Genomic DNA, 19661 nt, shown 5'->3' on the forward strand with positions numbered 1-19661 from the left:
CCAAAGCTCATTGTCCATCAAGGACTAACTTGATTCAGGATGGGGCAAACTATTCTGCAAAGTGCAGATCTTTCAAAGACACATCCAGTTCAAGTGCTGAGATATGAAATATCCTGACATCTTTTGGGAGACAAACACTGCAAGCCTAGTGTCTAAATTTCAGACTTGGCTTGCTGTCGATTTTCTACTTTAGATGATGGAGCAAGGGTAATTTAACAAAGATCGAACAATAACTATATATAGTAGAAATAGCAATAGCATTTAAGACTTATATACTGCTTCACAGTGCTTTACAGTCCTCTCTATGCGGTTTACAGAATCAGCATATTGCCCCCCGCTCAATAATCTGGATCCTCATATTACCAACCCCGGAAGGATGGAAGGCTGAGTCAATCTTGAGCCAGTCAGAATCAAACTCCTGGCAGTTGGCATATAGTGGGAACTTTGAAGAGTCAGTTTGGCATAAGACTATGAGTTCTAATCCTACTTTAGCCATGAAAATCAGCTCGGTAAATTTGGGCCAGTCATTATCAACCCAACTCACCTCACAGGGTTGCTGCTATGTGAGGAAAATAGGAGAATAAAGGAGTATTAAATATGTTAGCTGTTACTGATAAAAAAATAAAGGGGAGAAATAGATAAATAAATTACCATGAAGCAATTCTTGATTTTTAAGGAAACTTAACCAAACACATAATTTTTTAAAAAGACTTTCTTATAAACAGAGTAACAAGAGGTAGGAGTGCTGGCAGAAATTAGCCATGAAGAGAAAGGAATGATGTGCAACAAGCATTTATTAAGCCTGCTCAAATGGATTCTTTCCTTACCTTTAACAAACCAACAGGCTACTAGAACCAGCTATTCAAAAAAAATATTTTACAAATATTTATTTGGCTTTGCATAATATAAAATTGCAGGTTTATTTACAAAAGTTTATATTACTTGCAAGCTGTTTTAGAAAGATTGCTATTCTGAAAGCTATATATAATACATTTTATATATAGATATAATAAATTTTAAGAAATAATTAATCTAGCAGACCAAAAGATGATTCTGTTTGAAAATAACATTAAATTTAATAAACATATGCAATTTTAGGGGGGCAAGAGAACAATTACAGAATGGGGGGATATTTGGTTTGTTTAAAAAAAATAAAACATAGCTCAATGAAAAACATAAATGTAAATCATGATTGCCAAAAAAGTGAAATACAGGATTGGCTCACATCAATAAAATTAAACTGCCCAAATTAAGGGACGTAAATATTTCCATTCTGTTCTGCTCTAGTCAGATTCTATATTAAGTATTATCTAGTTTTAGCACCACCTGTTAAAAGGGATTCAGACAAACTGAAACAGATGCAAATAAACAGATTGATAGAATACTAAAAACCAAATCTTAGAGAAAAAAAATCAGAGTACAGTTTTAAGAAAATATGACAGGGACTGTCTATGATAATATTTTTCTAATACTTGAGGAAAGATCACATTGAGGAAGTGTTACTGCCCTATTATTCCAGAGAGCAAAACACAAAGCAATAGTTTTGAATTACAAGAAAGCAAATTCCACTTGAATATTAGGCAACACTTCATTCCAGTAAATTGTACGGAACCAATTCTTTAGAGAAGTGCAGGTTTCCCTTGCCTGAGGAAAAGAGGCCAAATGAGCTTTAATAGAACTAGTCTGGTCTAGTGTTTAAGGTCTGAGGCTAGAAACCAGGAGATTATGAGTTCTAGTCCCACCTTAAGCCTGAAAGCTGGCTGGATGACTTTGGGCCAGCTACTCCCTCTCAGCCCAATTTACCATACAGGGTTGTATTAGGTATGAGTTATTTATAAATTCCTGCACAGAATAAAGTTTGAGTCCAGTCCATTTCTATGATTCTATAATTCCTAAGTAACTATAGAGCAAAAATATATACCAGTACTTAAAATATTTATTTAAAGAAAAACCAAACCAGAAATATTTTTGAAAATTTATATATTTGCTTTCAGTAACCTACACATTCTGGTTAAGTTCACAAGTTATCTTGCTTAAGTTTAAATTTATATGTCTTTAGTAAACAACCATACAGTATATATATAGCAAGTTGCCAAAGTCTTAGCCAAACCTCAAGACAGCCAATTTCAAAATAAGAATAGAGCTGGAAGGGACCTTGGAGGTCTTCTAATCCTGCTCAAGTAGGAGATCTTATGCCATTTCAGACAAGTGACTGACCAGTCTCTTCTTAAAAACGACTGAAAGCAAGCTATTCCACTGGTTAATTGTCCTAATCTCAAAGAGTACCTTTCTAGCTGATTCTAGGATCAGAGAATGTGTCAAAAATTCAAAAAGTTGGATTGAATTACTTACAGGGTAGAAGTGTCCTTATGTGCACAGAATTGCAGCATAGCAGCAAATGCAAGACATTCAGTTTGAATTATCTGATGGCTACAGGGACTACAAGCATTATTGCTTTCGTAGTTTGCAAATCTTGTATGCTCACTAGCAGCTTCTTGTGCTCTTGAGAAGAGATTACTTATTTGTTTACTTCAGAAAGTAGATGATTGGAAATTAATATGAAAACATTTAAAGTACTTGATTTGATTAATGGGTTTATTATTGATTTGACAATTATAGGAAATCTTAAAATTGTGAAAACCTGGATCCTTGTTTTAATAAGGACATTAGTAAGACATGTACTATTGTATTACTAATGTCTAGGTTGTCCCTAGAACAAAAGAATTCTACTGCTCCTTGGCATTCATGAAGGCCAATTTGGTAACATGGATGAGGACTAGAAGCTAAAGTTGAGTTTTGCAAGAGATGTCATGTTTGCATCCATTCTTTGTATAAAGTTTGCCTTATGGAGAATCCAAGGGGCATTGTTGACAGATACGGTAATACTATCACACTGGAGGAAAAGTAATGTGAAGGTGCATAAAAGCAAAACAGTAATTTCCAGATTAGAAACAAAGTTAAAGCAAACAAACTTTGTCTTAGCAGTTAATAGATATGTCTCTTGATAGAAATCAAAAAGATACTGCATGCATTAGACGCCTGTAACATTAACAATGGGAAAGACTCTTACCCATAAAATGCATTACAGAAAGTACTGCTGACCACTGTCAAGAACCATTTAAGAGTCCCTATTTTTTAGCAACCTCTGGCCCTCTAAAAGACTCAAACCAACTTTGCAAGTGGTCAGCTGTTACTTTTTTTAAGTACAAGAGTATGGTAACCAATCAAGATCAAAGTAATCACACATGGTAGACAAGAAGCACTCAAGATAATCTAATATCCCATCTCATTTTTGGTTCAGACCAATAACTGTTTAACCATGAGACAAACATGCTAGATTCATATGATATGCAAAACCATGATTATGCTAAATAAAGCAAGGATAAAAGATTCTACAAATTATGGTTTATGATCTTTGTTTAAACCCTAGTCTCGGTACAGATGATATGCTAAACTCAATTCCAATATGGATGGCTCTGTCATACAAATTTGGTATAAATGCTGCAGAAAAAATGAGAAAACAAGAAAATTGAATGTAAATAAGATAAATGACAAATAAGAACCACTACTTACATTCGTCCTATACCTTCATACATCCTCGTTTCTTCAGCCAAAGTCATGATCTCTGTGTCTGTAAGATGTGCATGCTTTTTTGTTCTGTTCAGCTGATCTATTTGTATATCTGCCAGTTTCACCTTTTGCTGGGTTTCAATGACCTTAGCTTGAAGTTCAGAAAATGCCTGACATGGAAAACAATATAAACATAGCTAATTTTTTTTTAAAAAAAAATCTGTGAGTCTTAACTCTTCACAAAAACCTCTCCGTCTCGTTATACAGGTTGTCCTTGACCTACAACCACAATTGAGCCCAAAATTTCTGTTGCTAAATGAAAAACTCACTTTGTTAAATGAATTTTGCCCCTTTTTTAATGACTTTGCTTGCCACAGTTTTTAAATGAATCATTGCAGTTGTTAAATTAGTAAAGTGAATCTGGCTTCTCCATTTACTTCATTTGTCAGAAGATTTCAAAAGATGATCACATGATCCTGAAACATTACAACTGTCATAAATATGAGTCACTTGCCAAGCATCTGAATTTTGATCATGTGACCAGGGGGATACTGCAATAGTTTTAAGTGTGAAAAATGGTCATAAGTCAATTTTTTCAATGCCCTTATAACGTTGAATGGTCACTAAATGAACTGTTGTAAGTCAAGGACCACCTGTAATGCAAATTTTCATTTTTTTAGCAGCTATCTAACTAATCATTTATTAAAAGAGAAAAGCCAGGATAACTTCAGAAAATCTAATGCATGAGTAGCAGCTGACACCATGGTTATGGCAATAGAGCAGACCTCCTTTTCCCCCTACTGCAATCTCTTACCAACAGCATGTACGGTATATTTAAACATCAGATAAATTAAAGAAACTTGCAAAATATGCACCAAATATCAAAAAATATTAAAAGAAAAAAAACCAGTAACAACACTGGGTAAAAACTAATATGCATGTATCTTTAATGATCTCTAGCAGTGAGACACAAATATATTCCAATCATCAAATAGTAACTGGTATAGCACTTTTTTAATCAGATTAAATAATTCAGATAATGTTGTGAAAAAAATGGGAATGGGCCACGAAGGCCTGCATCACAGTTTTGAGGATATAGTTTACTGGTAAGAATATTTACCATGCATTATATAATTGTAAAAACAATTCTGCAAGGTAAATGGTGAGTACTACTCATTCTGCTGTACATTTGCTCTACATTCTACAAACTCCTTTATAACTGATTCATACAATGTACCAAGCAAAAACCATATTATTTTTTAGTGCAATGTATGAACAGCTTTATATCCTCCAGTTATGTATGGACTCAATGATCTTTATCAATCTGTGGAGATTTTTACTTGCTATGATAGCTTAATTTGTTTCTTCCATATAAAAAAGCAAATCCTGAAGATTCAGATTGGGTAATATATTAAAATTGAAAGAGATATGGAAAGTTTTGTAAGTCAAATACAGTTAACTAATGTGCTTGTTTTCCATGCAGCCTAAATGACAGATGATATCAGAAGTATAATCACCTTATATTTTTCCTGCAGAAAGGTGATAAGTATTATAATTTATTACAATAGAGAGAGTTTGATCCAGGTTGAGAGTCATTAGGTGACTAGTACCATAAATGTGTCCTGGTTTGATACTGAAACTGTTAGAATTACATTTTGGGACAAGTTAGCTTGGTTTGATTTGAAATACTACAGATTTTAAATTTATTAATTTTATTTTTGATACAATCTGTAGGATTAAATATGTGAATGTTAACACATATCTCAACACCTCCCCAAAACTTCTACAGCTATAAGTTTGCTATATAGATTCAAAACAAAAAGTAACCTAATTTAAATTAGACTATCCCCTGACTAGTTTTGAAATAGAATTAAAAATGCTTTCCTTTTTATTTTCAGAATGCTTCCAAATATATATTGCTGGGGGAAGGGAAACACATATGAAAAGTTCGTAGAGACCATTCGCCAACTTGAGGAGAGGGATCACATGAAGCCACAAAGCAGAATTTAGTGATATTCTATGAAATCACACGGCGTCGCACTCGACCCGAAGGATCAACCAAGAATAATCTGTTAAATATTAAGAAGTCCGATATTCTTAATGCAGAAGTGCCTAAAATTCTCTACGGGCAACACCAACCACCAAAACCCAAACAAACTCTTCTGATAACGGGCAACAACCATTCTAACTTCCATATCCCCCTTACTTTCAGGCAACTCCCAACCCTATTTTCATATTCTTTACCTTTTTCAATTCAAGATCCACGGGCGCCGCCATTTTAACGAGTGCAAAAACCAGCTACGCATGCGCATTAGGCAACAGCTTTAACAGATGGCATAACGGTCCTTTGTTCCTGTTCAATCGAGACATGCGTAGTAAAAATCGATAGATGACGGCTAGTTTAGAGTGGCATGTTTGGGTCTTGTCTCCGCTTCTGTTTACCTGCAAGTTCACCTTATCTGCCAATAAAAATACACAAGCTTTTTTCTTTTCTCTCAAAACAACAGTTCCTTCACTGGTTCCCATATAAAAAGCAGATTGTATTTTCAGGTAGATAATCGCCCCCCAATATTGGTATAACACCGCGAAGCGTGTCCTTCAATCACACCTGTTCCACCCCTCGGCTTTCCTTGTGTTTTGCAACTAACAAATTATATGGGCAGTAAATGAATGCAGTCCGTTCAGACTGGTTCATCTCATATTTATGCTAATTTGTGTTGTGGTATGCTGGGTCTTGGTTTATACATTGTACTAAATTATTCAGGCGTGATTTATTAAATAAGACACATATCAAGCCATAAACCATTGTTAAATCACAATGGTTTGGTCACACACTTTACTAAGCCAATACTTTAACAAATCATATTATGGTTTACAATAGCATACTTAACCATTGTTTATTTAATAAATTACAGTAACTGAACTTCAACAACTTATTAAGCCACGTAAATCACATTTTGGATTACAGTAATGTGCATTGTGTGTATGTCATATTTAGCTGGATGTTTATTCAGAGCTTGTTTAATAAATCTGCAGAGTATCAAAGACAACAATTTTCCTTACAGTAATTTTTCCTTAAATTTAAAATACGTTTTTGTCCTAATTTTCCCTAACTATGTCAGGAAAAACATCCTTTATCTCAGCCTTCTGTTAATGCTGATATAAATATATTTAACATATTTTCCAATGCAGTTTTGTTAATATATTTTGTCATGTTCTTGTCATATTCTCATCATTTTTACCTGTTTTGGCATGGCTTTTATTAAAAAAAACAAACTGAATATTGTAATAAATTCAGGGATCTGTAAAATTGTACATGAAACAGTTGGTTTATATTGTCCATGCTTTAACCAAATGATTTGGATGCTTTGTTCAAGGATTCAAATCAAAATAGGGTTTCTTTGTTTTGTATACCATTCCAAGTACTATTGTTCTGGGTAAAAGGGGTTCTGGGTGTTCTGTTTTACTTGCTTTATTGGAAGTTGCTTTTTCAGAATGTTACTTTTTAATTGCCTGAGCCAAACAACAAAAAACACTGGTCACTTCTATGCAACTGTCACTTAGCATTATGGAATTTTGGAGCAAAACAATAGCAGTCATTCAAAGAACATGTATCATAGAAGAAGCCACTCTGGATAATAATAATAATAATAATAATAATAATAATAATAATAATAATAATAATAATAATAATAATAATAATAATAATAATAATAATATTTTAATTTGTATACCGCCCTTCTCCTGAAGGACTCAGGGCGGGGAACAACCAAGTAAAATACAACCACAGTCAAATACAATATTAAAACAACCCTTAAAAACTTATTCAATTTGCCCAAAATTTAAAATACAAATTACACCCATAAAATTACAAAATTTAAAACCCAATTAAATTAAATTAAAATTTAAAATACGTTTTTGTCCTAATTTTCCCTAACTATGTCAGGAAAAACATCCTTTATCTGAGCCTTCTGTTAATGCTGATATAAATATATTTAACATATTTTCCAATGCAGTTTTGTTAATATATTTTGTCATGTTCTTGTCATATTCTCATCATTTTTACCTTTTTTGGCATGGCTTTTATTAAAAAAAACAAACTGAATATTGTAATAAATTCAGGGATCTGTAAAATTGTACATGAAACAGTTGGTTTATATTGTCCATGCTTTAACCAAAACATGATTTGGATGCTTTGTTCAAGGATTCAAATCAAAATAGGGTTTCTTTGTTTTGTATACCATTCCAAGTACTATTGTTCTGGGTAAAAGGGGTTCTGGGTGTTCTGTTTTACTTGCTTTATTGGAAGTTGCTTTTTCAGAATGTTACTTTTTAATTGCCTGAGCCAAACAACAAAAAACACTGGTCACTTCTATGCAACTGTCACTTAGCATTATGGAATTTTGGAGCAAAACAATAGCAGTCATTCAAAGAACATGTATCATAGAAGAAGCCACTCTGAATAATAATAATAATAATAATAATAATAATAATAATAATAATAATAATAATAATAATAATAATAATAATAATAATAATAATAATAATATTTTAATTTGTATACCGCCCTTCTCCCGAAGGACTCAGGGCGGTGAACAACCAAGTAAAATACAACCACAGTCAAATACAATATTAAAAATAGCCCTTAAAAAACTTATTCAATTTGTCGAAAAATTTAAAATACAAATTACACCCATAAAATTACATAAATTTAAAACCCAATTAAAAAATTAAAATTTTAAAATCAAGCCAGTCCAGCCATATGAAATAAATAGGTTTTAAGTTCGCGGCGAAAGGTCCTAAGGTCAGGCAATTGTCGGAGTACAGGGGGAAGCTCGTTCCACAGGGTAGGAGCCCCCACAGAGAAGGCCCTCCCCCTGGGGGCCGCCAGTCGACATTGTTTGGCTGACGGCACCCTAAGGAGTCCCTCTCTATGGGAACGCACTGGGCGCTGGGAGATAGAAGACGGCAGTAGACGGTCCCGTAAGTAACCCGGTCCTAAGCCATGGAGCGCTTTGAAGGTGGTAACCAACACCTTGAAGCGCACTCGGAAGACAACAGGTAGCCAGTGCAGTCTGCGCAGGATCGGTGTTACGTGGGAGCTCCGACCCGCTCCCTCAATAACCCGCGCAGCCGCATTCTGGACTAGCTGAAGTCTCCGAGTGCTCTTCAAGGGGAGCCCCATGTAGAGAGCATTGCAATAGTCCAAGCGAGAAGTAACGAGAGCATGAGTGACCGTGCATAAGGCATCCCGGTCCAGGAAGGGACGCAACTGGTGGATCAGGCGAACCTGATAAAAAGCTCTCCTGGAGACGGTCGTCAAGTGTTCTTCAAAAGACAACCGCCCATCCAGGAGCACGCCCAAGTTGCGCACCTTCTCCATTGGGGCCAACAACTCGCCCCCAACAGACAGCCGCATCTGCAGCTGACTGTACCGGGGAGCCGGCATCCACAGCCACTCCGTCTTGGAGGGATTAAGTTTGAGCCTGTTCCTCCCCATCCAGACCCGTACGGCTTCCAAACACCGGGACAGCACTTCAACAGCTTCGCTGGGGTGGCCTGGGGTGGAAAAGTACAGCTGGGTGTCATCAGCGTACAGTTGGTATCTCACCCCAAAACCACTGATGATCTCACCCAGTGGCTTCATATAGATGTTGAACAGGAGGGGTGAGAGAATCGACCCCTGTGGCACCCCACACATGAGGCACCTCGGAGTCGATCTCTGCCCTCCTGTCAACACCGTCTGCGTCCGGTCAGAGAGGTAGGAGGAGAACCACCGATAAACGGTGCCTCCCACTCCCAACCCCTCCAGCCGGCGCAGCAGGATACCATGGTCGATGGTATCAAAAGCCGCTGAGAGGTCTAATAGGACCAGGGCAGAGGAATAACCCTTGTCCCTGGCCCTCCAGAGATCATCCACCAACGCGACCAAAGCCGTCTCTGTGCTGTAACCGGGCGAAGCCGGACTGGAACGGGTCTAGATAGACAGATTCATCCAAGTACTGGGGCAGCTGACATGCCACCGCACTCTCTACAACCTTCGCCGTGAAGCGAAGGTTGGAGACTGGACGGTAATTCCCTAAAACAGCTGGGTCCAGGGAAGGCTTCTTGAGGAGAGGTTTCACCACCGCCTCTTTCAAGGCAGCGGGAAAGACCCCCTCCCGCAAAGAAGCATTTGTAATCCCCCGGAGCCAGCCTCGTGTCACCTCCTGCGTGGCCAGCACCAACCAGGAGGGGCACGGATCCAGTAAACATGTGGTGGCATTCAACCTACCCAGCAACCTGTCCATGTCCTCAGGAGTCACAGGGTCAAAGTTATCCCAAACCACCTCAACAAGACGCGTCTCGGAACTCTCGCCTGGATCTATCCAATTTTGATCCAGTCCGTCCCAAAGCTGAACGATTTTATCATATAGATAACCGTTAAACTCCTCGGCACGCCCTTGTAACGGGTCCTCCCGCCCCTCCTGTTGAAGGAGAGAGCGGGTCACCCGAAACAGGGCGGCCGGGCGGTTATCTGCCGACGCAATGAGGGAGGAAACGTAAAAACGTTTCGCATCCCTCAGTGCCACTAGGTAGGTCCTGCTATAGGACCTAACTAGTGTCCGGTCAGCCTCAGAGCGGCTGGATCTCCAGACACTCTCTAGGCGTCTTCTCCGGCGTTTCATCTCCCTCAGCTCCTCGGAGAACCAAGGAGCTGGTTGAGACCGACACCGGGTCAGAGGCCGCAAAGGCACGACACGGTCCAAAGCTCCAGCCGCAGCCTGTTCCCAGGCCGCGACTAGTTCTTCAGTCGTGTCGTGGGCCAGGTGCTCGGGAAACGGCCCAAGCTCCGTCAGGAACCTCACTGGGTCCATCAGGCGCCTGGGACGGAACCAACGCATTGGTTCCGTCTCCCTGCGGTGGTGGGTAGCGGTCAGAAAGTCCAGGCGAAGGAGAAAATGATCTGACCATGACAAAGGTTCGACAACTAAATCATTTAAAATCAGATCATTTAACCACTGGCCAGAGATAAAAATCAAGTCTAGGGTGCCTCCCCCAAAGTGGGTAGGGCCATCAATTAGTTGAATCAGGTCCATGGCTGTCATGGAAGCCATGAACTCCCGAGCCGTCGAGGACGCCGCGCCGGTTGATGGCAGATTGAAATCCCCCATGACCAATAGTCTGGGGGTCTCAACCGCCAACCCGGCCAGCAACTCCAACAGCTTGGGCAGGGCAGTTGTCACACAGCAAGGAGCCAGGTACATGATCAACAAGCCCACCTGAGTCCTATGACCCCACTTCACGTAGAGGGATTCACACCCAGCTATCTGAAGCACAGTGGTCTCCCTCGGCTCCAGACTCTCCTTAATAATAACCGCCACCCCACCACCCCTACCCTGGGCCCTCGGCTGATGGAATGCTCGGAAACCTGGTGGGCACATCTCCACTAGGGGGACCCCCCCTTCGGTGCCCAACCAGGTTTCCGTAATGCCCATAACGTCCCTTCCTGAATTAGGTCTGAAATCAGGGGAGCTTTATTAACCACGGACCTAGCATTACATAACATCAGCCGAAGGCCCAAGTCCCGAGAACTCTGGCCACTCGGGGAACGGGAAACTCGTGGGGGGCCGGGGCACTCAATCGCTCTTAAACAGCGAGAGCGAACCCCCGAAACCTGATATGCCCCCCCTGTTCCGTCATATCTGCCTCTCCCGCTTACCGTATTGATGACTCGACCCTGACAGACTGGAACGAAACCCTCCCTCACTGCCTTTGGACCTGTTAAAGTATCATCACCGCGAACACATGGTGGACTTAGCACCTTCCCTGACGGGTTTCCCCACCCACCCACCCCCAACCCAGACCCGTCAGTTTCCCTCCCCACCTTAAAATTTCCATTAAAACTCCCACTTAAAAAACGGTTAAAACAATTGATTAAAAATCCCCTAAGCCTCCTAGATTTAGCATGCCAACTCTCGGGGTTCCAAAACCCATCCTCAAGATGGGCCCTCGATAGTGAGGAGGGCCAAACCTGCGAGAGAGGGGGGTCTCGCAGGGCAAGAAGGTCCGCAGTAGAAAATCTCCGCATAATAAAATTATGGTGCGATTAGCAGCCCATCCAGCCGGTCCAGATGTCATTACAGCAGAAGTTCCACGACTAGCAGAGTAGGCCGTGGCTCACAAGATAAACCGTGGACTCCCCGGACTCCGTGGGGTCGTTACTCTATCACCAAACCAAACAGCAACCACATTGCCCCAGGTCCAGATGAAGCTAGCCACTCTCCTCCGAGCCAGTCCGTTCAGCCTAGATATTAAAAGATTAATATAGGCCTTGATGTCGAAAGACGATATGGGCCAAAAACTCCATACCGAGCTACTCTGGCTCTTCAGGACTTAGTCTTAGTCTCAGTCTTAGTGAGGGCCACCGCTACCACCATCTCGGGCCAAACTGTAGAGGGTCTAAAAGAGGGCCAGCCTCGCCTCCGACTCCCTCCTCAATGGGCTGGACCCTCCAGATGACTCATCCGACCCTCTACTTCTCCCACGTCCGATCCTCTCCTTTCTGGCGTCAATGGAAAAGCCCTCCGGTGCTGATGAAAAAAAAACCCTCAGCCCCTGGAGTGGGGTGGGGAAGCCCGCAGCCGCCGCTGCCACCGAACCCGGAAGCCATGCCGCGACCGCTGCGGCCACCACCCCAAACAGAAGGCCAAGGGAGACGCCGAGGGAACACCATGGGAAAGTATCCGGCCATTCCCTGTCCGGCGTCGCTGGAAAAGCCCTCAGCTCCTGGGGGGGGCCTCTGCCGCCGCCGCCATACCCAAAAGCCATGCCGTGGCTGCCACCATCGCGGCCGCCACCCCAGCAAGAAGCCGAGGGCAGCACCGAAGGGAACATTGTGGGGAAAGCGTCTGACCATCCACTCTCTGGCGTCGTTGGAAGAACCTTCAGCCCCTGGGGGAGGCCTCTGCTGCTGCTGCCGCCGCCAGACCCAAAAGCCATGCCGCGACCGCTGCGGCCACCACCCCAAACAGAAGGCCAAAGGCCGAGGAAAACGCCGAGCCTACCACACGTCCTGGACCCTCAAATCCGACCAGCCTCATCTTAAACGCTGCTTGAGATGTTCCCCCGGCAGGGTCTGGGACCAGAAGGTTGGAAAACACCACCTCCCGGTCCCAGGCCCTAGGAAAGGCCGCCAACCGCTCCTACGAAGACTTTCACCGCGCCATCTTGGCGCATGCTCAGTAAGTAATGCTCAGATGCAATTGCTGTGATCTGACAGTGATCTGTCAGAAGAAAAAAAGAACAAATTTAAGGTAAAGGAATATAAGATTCCATGCGGAAGTGGTAGTGGTCCTTGATTTTCTTGTCTCTTTGAGATAACTGCTATAGCACCTTTACTTCAGATTTGACTCAGTGTGATGGCTTGATAAAAAGAAGGATTAGTTTCCTGTTCCTATTCTCTTGCTTTTCAAATCAGTCTTCTTTTAATTGTTCAAAATAATATTTCCTTCTGCTCAAACACCTTCCCCAAAGGGGCCCTTAATTCTTCAAATTTTTTTGGAAGAACTGGCACTAATAGTACTACTGCCTGCTAGGTGCACATGTATACATACAGACAGATATTAAATAATAGACCTCTCTTTCTGTTTTAAAAAGAGGCTTTCTTTTAAGTTTCATCCCATTCCATCCCACTAAATTTAAGGCTAGCTAGCTTCTACATCCTGCCAAAATACATCATTTTAAAAAAATGAATAAACCAGTTACAGAGCAAATTAGAAAAAGAGCATTGCCAACGCTTTGGACTTCGGTTTTGGAGAGGAGGCAACTTCTGGTAGGAAGTTTAGATCACTACTAACTGTCTGATAGCTACTTTTAACTACTCCACAAGTATTTTGTGATGCTAAGTAGCAATAAGGAGAACTCATAGAAGGAAAGTCTGGATCCAGTTTAAAATTCAGGAGCCAAGGCAGGTTTGTTAGTCAGTTCAAAGATCAGATTTCACAAAAACTACACACCAAGCAGGAAATCAGATAGTTGTTTGCAATAGAGAAACAGGGATCGGGCTGCCTCTTAAATCATGCTGGAGCCAGCTATCTTGAATTAAAATAGTTTCTTCCTGAGCATTGAGCATCTTTGTTAGATTTGCTGATGGAAGAGATGGACACAGATCTTTCAGTAACAACAGTTCTTTATTAGTAGACCAGTACAACCCAACAAAGTGCTTGTCTGGCACTGACTTCTTTTATAAAGAGCTGTTCTGTTTCCCTTCCCCCAATACTCCCAGCAAAGAGTCCGTCAGAGGCCTTCCTTTTTTTTCCTTTTATTTACATAGATACATGTCCTGGCCACGTCTACCCACGGGCCTGCCAAGTTTCTGGAGATAACGAGGAAATTATAGATAAGGCCAGAATTACTCACGAATATATTCTTCCCTCCATTGAAATAGTTAGCTCGCGCCAATTCATTAGCTCGCGCCAACTCATTACTTTGTCCAAGACAAAAAACCAGGAAGTCCCGCCTCCTATTTATAGTCTCTGCAGATGTCACTGCATGACAATTATGACTTGGCTTTGTCCCAACTCTTCCGCTGCTGCGCGCGATTAAATCTCGTGACCTTGCATCCCTCCAAAACTGTTCTTGGGCGTTGCCAAATCAGAAGAAGGCTCCATGGAATCAGGCTGTGCGGCCCCTCCCCATCCCTTTGGTGGGTGCCAGGAGGAAGGGCTCAAGAGAAGCAGGGCTGGCCAGGTCTTCTCCCTCACTTTCTGAATCATCCGAGTCCAGGAGTCCGGGTCCAGGAACCTGGGTCACAACACTATCCCTCACACAGGGCCCTTCCCCAGGGCTGGCATCGGGATGCGGTCGGGCTGGGTTCTGCTCATGGAAGGCCTGCACCAGGTCAGGGGCATGAGCGTCGGAGGCATCTACCCAGGAGAAATCAGTCCCGTATCCCTTCCACGCGATCAAATATTGGAAGCGACCCTTCAGCCAGCGGGAGTCTCGTCGCTGTGGACTTCAGATTCCTCCGATCCGTCCTCGGCGACAGTGGCGGGTGCTGTTGGGCACCGAAGGGGACTCGGTGTGGCCTCAGGAACCAGAAGGGACCGGTGAAAAGCAGGGTGGATCCGCATGGATCGTGGCAGGGTCAGTCGGTGAGCTACCGGGTTGATGACTGCCTCGACAGGGAACGGGCCGATGAATCGGTGGTCCAACTTCTTTACCGGCGGTCGGACGGGAGGTGTTTGGTGGAGAGCCACACCGGTCTCCAACTGCCAGCGGGCGTTGCCCGTCGGGAGCGGTCGGCGGACCGTTTGTAATCCTCCTTTGCCCGATTCAGCTGCTGGCGTACCAACTGTTGGACCGCATGCAATTCCGTCAGGAAGGTCTGCGTTCGGGAACAGGAGAGTCGGTGGTGCCAGAGGAAGAGCCGCGGATGGTACCCCACATTGGCAAAGAACGGGTCATCTGAGTAGAGGTGTGCTGAGAGTTGTTAAAAGCAAACTCCGCCAGGGACAGGTAGTCGGCCCAGTTGTCCTGTTGCTGGTTGATGAAGCAACGGAGATACTGTTCCAGTATACCGATGACCTTCTCTGTACCCCGTCGGTCTCCGGATGGTGCGATGACGACAGACATACCTGCACCTCCAACGCGCCATCAGGCTCTTCCAGAAGCGGGCTGTGAACTGAACTCCGGTCCGAAACCACCCTGTCCGGTAGACCATGGGCGGAAGATGTGCTGCAGAAAGAGGCGGGCGTTTTGCGGCTGTGGGCAGTCCGCGGCATGGGATGAAGTGTGCCATCTTGGTGAGCATGTCCACCACCACCAGCACCGTGGTGAACCCAGAGGGCGGCGGCAGGTCTGTCAGGAAGTCCATAGAGATCGCCCCAGGGTCTGTCGGGTGTCGGCAAGGGCTGGAGGAGCCGGAGGCCCCGTGGCGGTCTTGGCTTGCCGGCAGCATGCAGGATGTCACGTAGGCATGTATATCATGCCGCACTGGGCCACCAAAAGGTCCGTGTCACCAGGTGGAGGTCTTGAAGAACCCAAAATGTCCTGCTGCAGGGTTGTCGTGGCACTGGGTCATGACGAGGGCTCGGAGTGGTCCTGTGGGCACATATAATCGCCCCCGAAACTTGAGTAAGTCCTCCTCCAAGGTCCAAGGAGACGTGGGGCCCACCTCCGCTCTCCTTTGCTGCGACCAGGCGTCCTGGCGCTGCGCCTCTCGCACCTGGGCCCGCAAGTCCACTGGCTCCCGTGCTGCGGCCAAGGCTTCTGGCCGCAGCACTGTCCGTGGAGGTAGGGGTCCTTGGCGCAGAGGTACTCTGGCTTCGGGACAGGGCATCCGCCCTCCGGTTGTGACCGCTGGGAATGTAGGTCACGCGGAAGTTGAACCGGGCAAAACAACGACCACGGATCTGCCGCTGGTTCAACTTCCGAGCTGTGGTGAGGTGCTCGAGATTCCGATGGTCGTTCGGACCTCCACCTGATGTCGGGCCCCCTCCAGATGGTGTCGCCAAGCCTCGAATGCAGCCTTGATAGCCAGCAACTCTTTTTCCCAGATAGTGTAGTTGCGCTCGGAAGGGTTGAGTTTCCGGGAGTAGTAAGCGCAGGGAAAAAGTGTGCCACCATTCGTCCGGAGCCTGTAGCAGCACCGCTCCCAGAGCCACATTGGACGCGTCGTTTCCACCACAAAAGGCGGGCGGGTCGGGATGCCTCAGGACGGGTTCCGTGTGAAGGCTTTCTTGAGGGCTGTGAATGCTTCTTGCTGCGGGGACCCCACCGAATGCAACCTTCTTCCTGAGGAGCTGGGTAAGTGGAGCTGTCAGTGTGGCAAAGCCGGGATGAAGGTCCGGTAGTAGTTGGCGAAGCCCAGCAGGCGCTGAACATCCTTCACCCGACGAGGGCTTCCCAGCTACACAAAGCTTCTACTTTACATGGGTCCATGGCTGTCATGGAAGCCATGAACTCCCGAGCTGCCGAGGGCCGCGCGTTGATGGCAAATTGAAATCCCCCATGACCAACAGTCTAGGGGTTTCAACTGCCAACCCGGCCAGCAACTCCAACAGCTCGGGCAGGGCTGTTGTCACGCAGCAAGGAGCCAGGTACATGATCAACAAGCCCACCTGAGTCCAATGACCCCACTTCACGTAGAGGGATTCACACCCAGCTATCTGAAGCACAGTGGTCTCCCTCGGCTCCAGACTCTCCTTAATAATAACCACCACCCCACCACCCCTACCCTGGGCCCTCGGCTGATGGAATGCTCGGAAACCTGGTGGGCACATCTCCACTAGGGGGACCCCCCCTTCGGTGCCCAACCAGGTTTCCGTAATGCCCATAACGTCCGCGGTCCCTTCCTGAATTAGGTCTGAAATCAGGGGAGCTTTATTAACCACGGACCTAGCATTACATAACATCAGCCGAAGGCCCAAGTCCCGAGAACTCTGGCCACTCGGGGAACGGGAAACTCGTGGGGGGCCGGGGCACTCAATCGCTCTTAAACAGCGAGAGCGAACCCCCGAAACCTGATATGCCCCCCCTGTTCCGTCATATCTGCCTCTCCCGCTTACCGTATTGATGACTCGACCCTGATAGACTGGAACGAAACCCTCCCTCACTGCCTTTGGACCTGTTAAAGTATCACCGCGAACACATGGTGGACTTAGCACCTTCCTGACGGGTTTCCACCCACCACCCCAACCCAGACCCGTCAGTTTCCTCCCCTTAAAATTTCCATTAAAACTCCCACTTAAAAACGGTTAAAACAATTGATTAAAAATCCCTAAGCCTCCTAGATTTAGCATGCCAACTCGGGTTCCAAACCATCCTCAAGATGGGCCCTCGATAGTGAGGAGGGCCAAACCTGCGAGAGAGGGGAGTCTCACAGGGCAAGAAGGTCCGCAGTAGAAAATCTCCGCATAATAAAATTATGGTGCGATTAGCAGCCCATCCAGCTGGTCCAGATGTCATTACAGCAGAAGTTCCATGTCTAGCAGAGTAGGCCGTGGCTCACAAGATAAACCATGGACTCCCCGGACTCCGTGGGGTCGTTACTCTATCACCAAACCAAACGGCCACCACATTGCCCCAGGTCCAGATGAAGCTAGCCACTCTCCTCTGAGCCAGTCCGTTCAGCCTAGATATTAAAAGATTAATATAGGCCTTGATGTCGAAAGACGATATGGGCCAAAAACTCCATACCGAGCTACTCTGGCTCTTCAGGACTTAGTCTTAGTCTCAGTCTTAGTGAGGGCCACCGCTACCACCATCTCGGGCCAAACTGTAGAGGGTCTAAAAGAGGGCCAGCCTCGCCTCCGACTCCCTCCTCAACGGGCTGGACCCTCCAGATGACTCATCCGACCCTCTACTTCTCCCACGTCCAATCCTCTCCTCTCTGGCGTCGATGGAAAAGCCCTCCGGCGCTCATGAAAAAAAACCCTCAGCCCCTGGAGTGGGGTGGGGAAGTCCGCGGCCGCCGCTACCACCGAACCCGGAAGCCATGCCGCGACCGCTGCGGCCACCACCCCAAACAGAAGGCCAAGGGAGACGCCGAGGGAACACCATGGGAAAGTATCCGGCCATTCCCTGTCTGGCGTTGCTGGAAAAGCCCTCAGCTCCTGGGGGGGGCCTCTGCCGCCGCCGCCGCCAGACCCAAAAGCCATGCCGTGGCTGCCGCCATCGCGGCCGCCACCCCAGCAAGAAGCCGAGGGCAGCACCGAAGGGAACATTGTGGGGAAAGCGTCTGACCATCCACTCTCTGGCGTCGTTGGAAGAACCTTCAGCCCCTGGGGGAGGCCTCTGCTGCTGCTGCCGCCGCCGCCAGGCCCAAAGGCCATGCTGCGGCCGCCGCGGCTGCAACCGCCGCCCATCAGGAGGCCGAGGAAAACGCCGAGCCTACCACACGTCCTGGACCCTCAAATCCAACCAGCCTCATCTTAAACGCTGCTTGAGATGTTCCCCCAGCAGGGTCTGGGACCAGAAGGTTGGAAAACACCACCTCCCAGTCCCAGGCCCTAGGAAAGGCCGCCAACCGCTCCGACGAAGACTTTCACCGCGCCATCTTGGCACATGCTCAGTAAGTAATGCTCAGATGCAATTGCTGTGATCTGACAGTGATCTGTCAGAAGAAAAAAAGAACAAATTTAAGGTAAAGGAATATAAGATTCCATGCGGAAGTGGTAGTGGTCCTTGATTTTCTTGTCTCTTTGAGATAACTGCTATAGCACCTTTACTTCAGATTTGACTCAGTGTGATGGCTTGATAAAAAGAAGGATTAGTTTCCTGTTCCTATTCTCTTGCTTTTCAAATCAGTCTTCTTTTAATTGTTCAAAATAATATTTCCTTCTGCTCAAACACCTTCCCCAAAGGGGGCCCTTAATTCTTCCAAATTTTTTTGGAAGAACTGGCACTAATAGTACTACTGCCTGCTAGGTGCACATGTATACATACAGACAGATATTAAATAATAGACCTCTCTTTCTGTTTTAAAAAGAGGCTTTCTTTTAAGTTTCATCCCATTCCATCCCACTAAATTTAAGGCTAGCTAGCTTCTACATCCTGCCAAAATACATCATTTTAAAAAAATGAATAAACCAGTTACAGAGCAAATTAGAAAAAGAGCATTGCCAACGCTTTGGACTTTGGTTTTGGAGAGGAGGCAACTTCTGGTAGGAAGTTTAGATCACTACTAACTGTCTGATAGCTACTTTTAACTACTCCACAAGTATTTTGTGATGCTAAGTAGCAATAAGGAGAACTCATAGAAGGAAAGTCTGGATCCAGTTTAAAATTCAGGAGCCAAGGCAGGTTTGTTAGTCAGTTCAAAGATCAGATTTCACAAAAACTACACACCAAGCAGGAAATCAGATAGTTGTTTGCAATAGAGAAACAGGGATCGGGCTGCCTCTTAAATCATGCTGGAGCCAGCTATCTTAAATTAAAATAGTTTCTTCCTGAGCATTGAGCATCTTTGTTAGATTTGCTGATGGAAGAGATGGACACAGCTCTTTCAGTAACAACAGTTCTTTATTAGTAGACCAGTACAACCCAACAAAGTGCTTGTCTGGCACTGTCTTCTTTTATAAAGAGCTGCCAGATGGTTTAACCAAAGA

The 19661-nt window shown here is 45.0% G+C and overlaps 1 protein-coding gene across 1 annotated transcript in view; it reads right to left on the bottom strand.

Moving 5' to 3' along the window:
• Nucleotides 1-5953, bottom strand: part of PFDN1 (prefoldin subunit 1) — a 60390-nt gene extending 54437 nt beyond the window's left edge. Inside the window, exons 1-2 of the mRNA XM_058176990.1 lie at nt 5815-5953; nt 3574-3740 (exon numbers count right to left, since the gene is read on the bottom strand). Coding sequence (XP_058032973.1) covers nt 3574-3740; nt 5815-5847 — 200 coding nt within the window. The 5' untranslated portion in view covers nt 5848-5953. The remainder of the gene's footprint in view (nt 1-3573; nt 3741-5814) is intronic.
• Nucleotides 5954-19661: the final 13708 nt, after the last annotated feature.

The sequence above is a fragment of the Ahaetulla prasina genome, chromosome 3, assembly GCF_028640845.1.
Source record: "Ahaetulla prasina isolate Xishuangbanna chromosome 3, ASM2864084v1, whole genome shotgun sequence".
NCBI classification, from domain to species: Eukaryota; Metazoa; Chordata; class Lepidosauria; order Squamata; family Colubridae; genus Ahaetulla; species Ahaetulla prasina.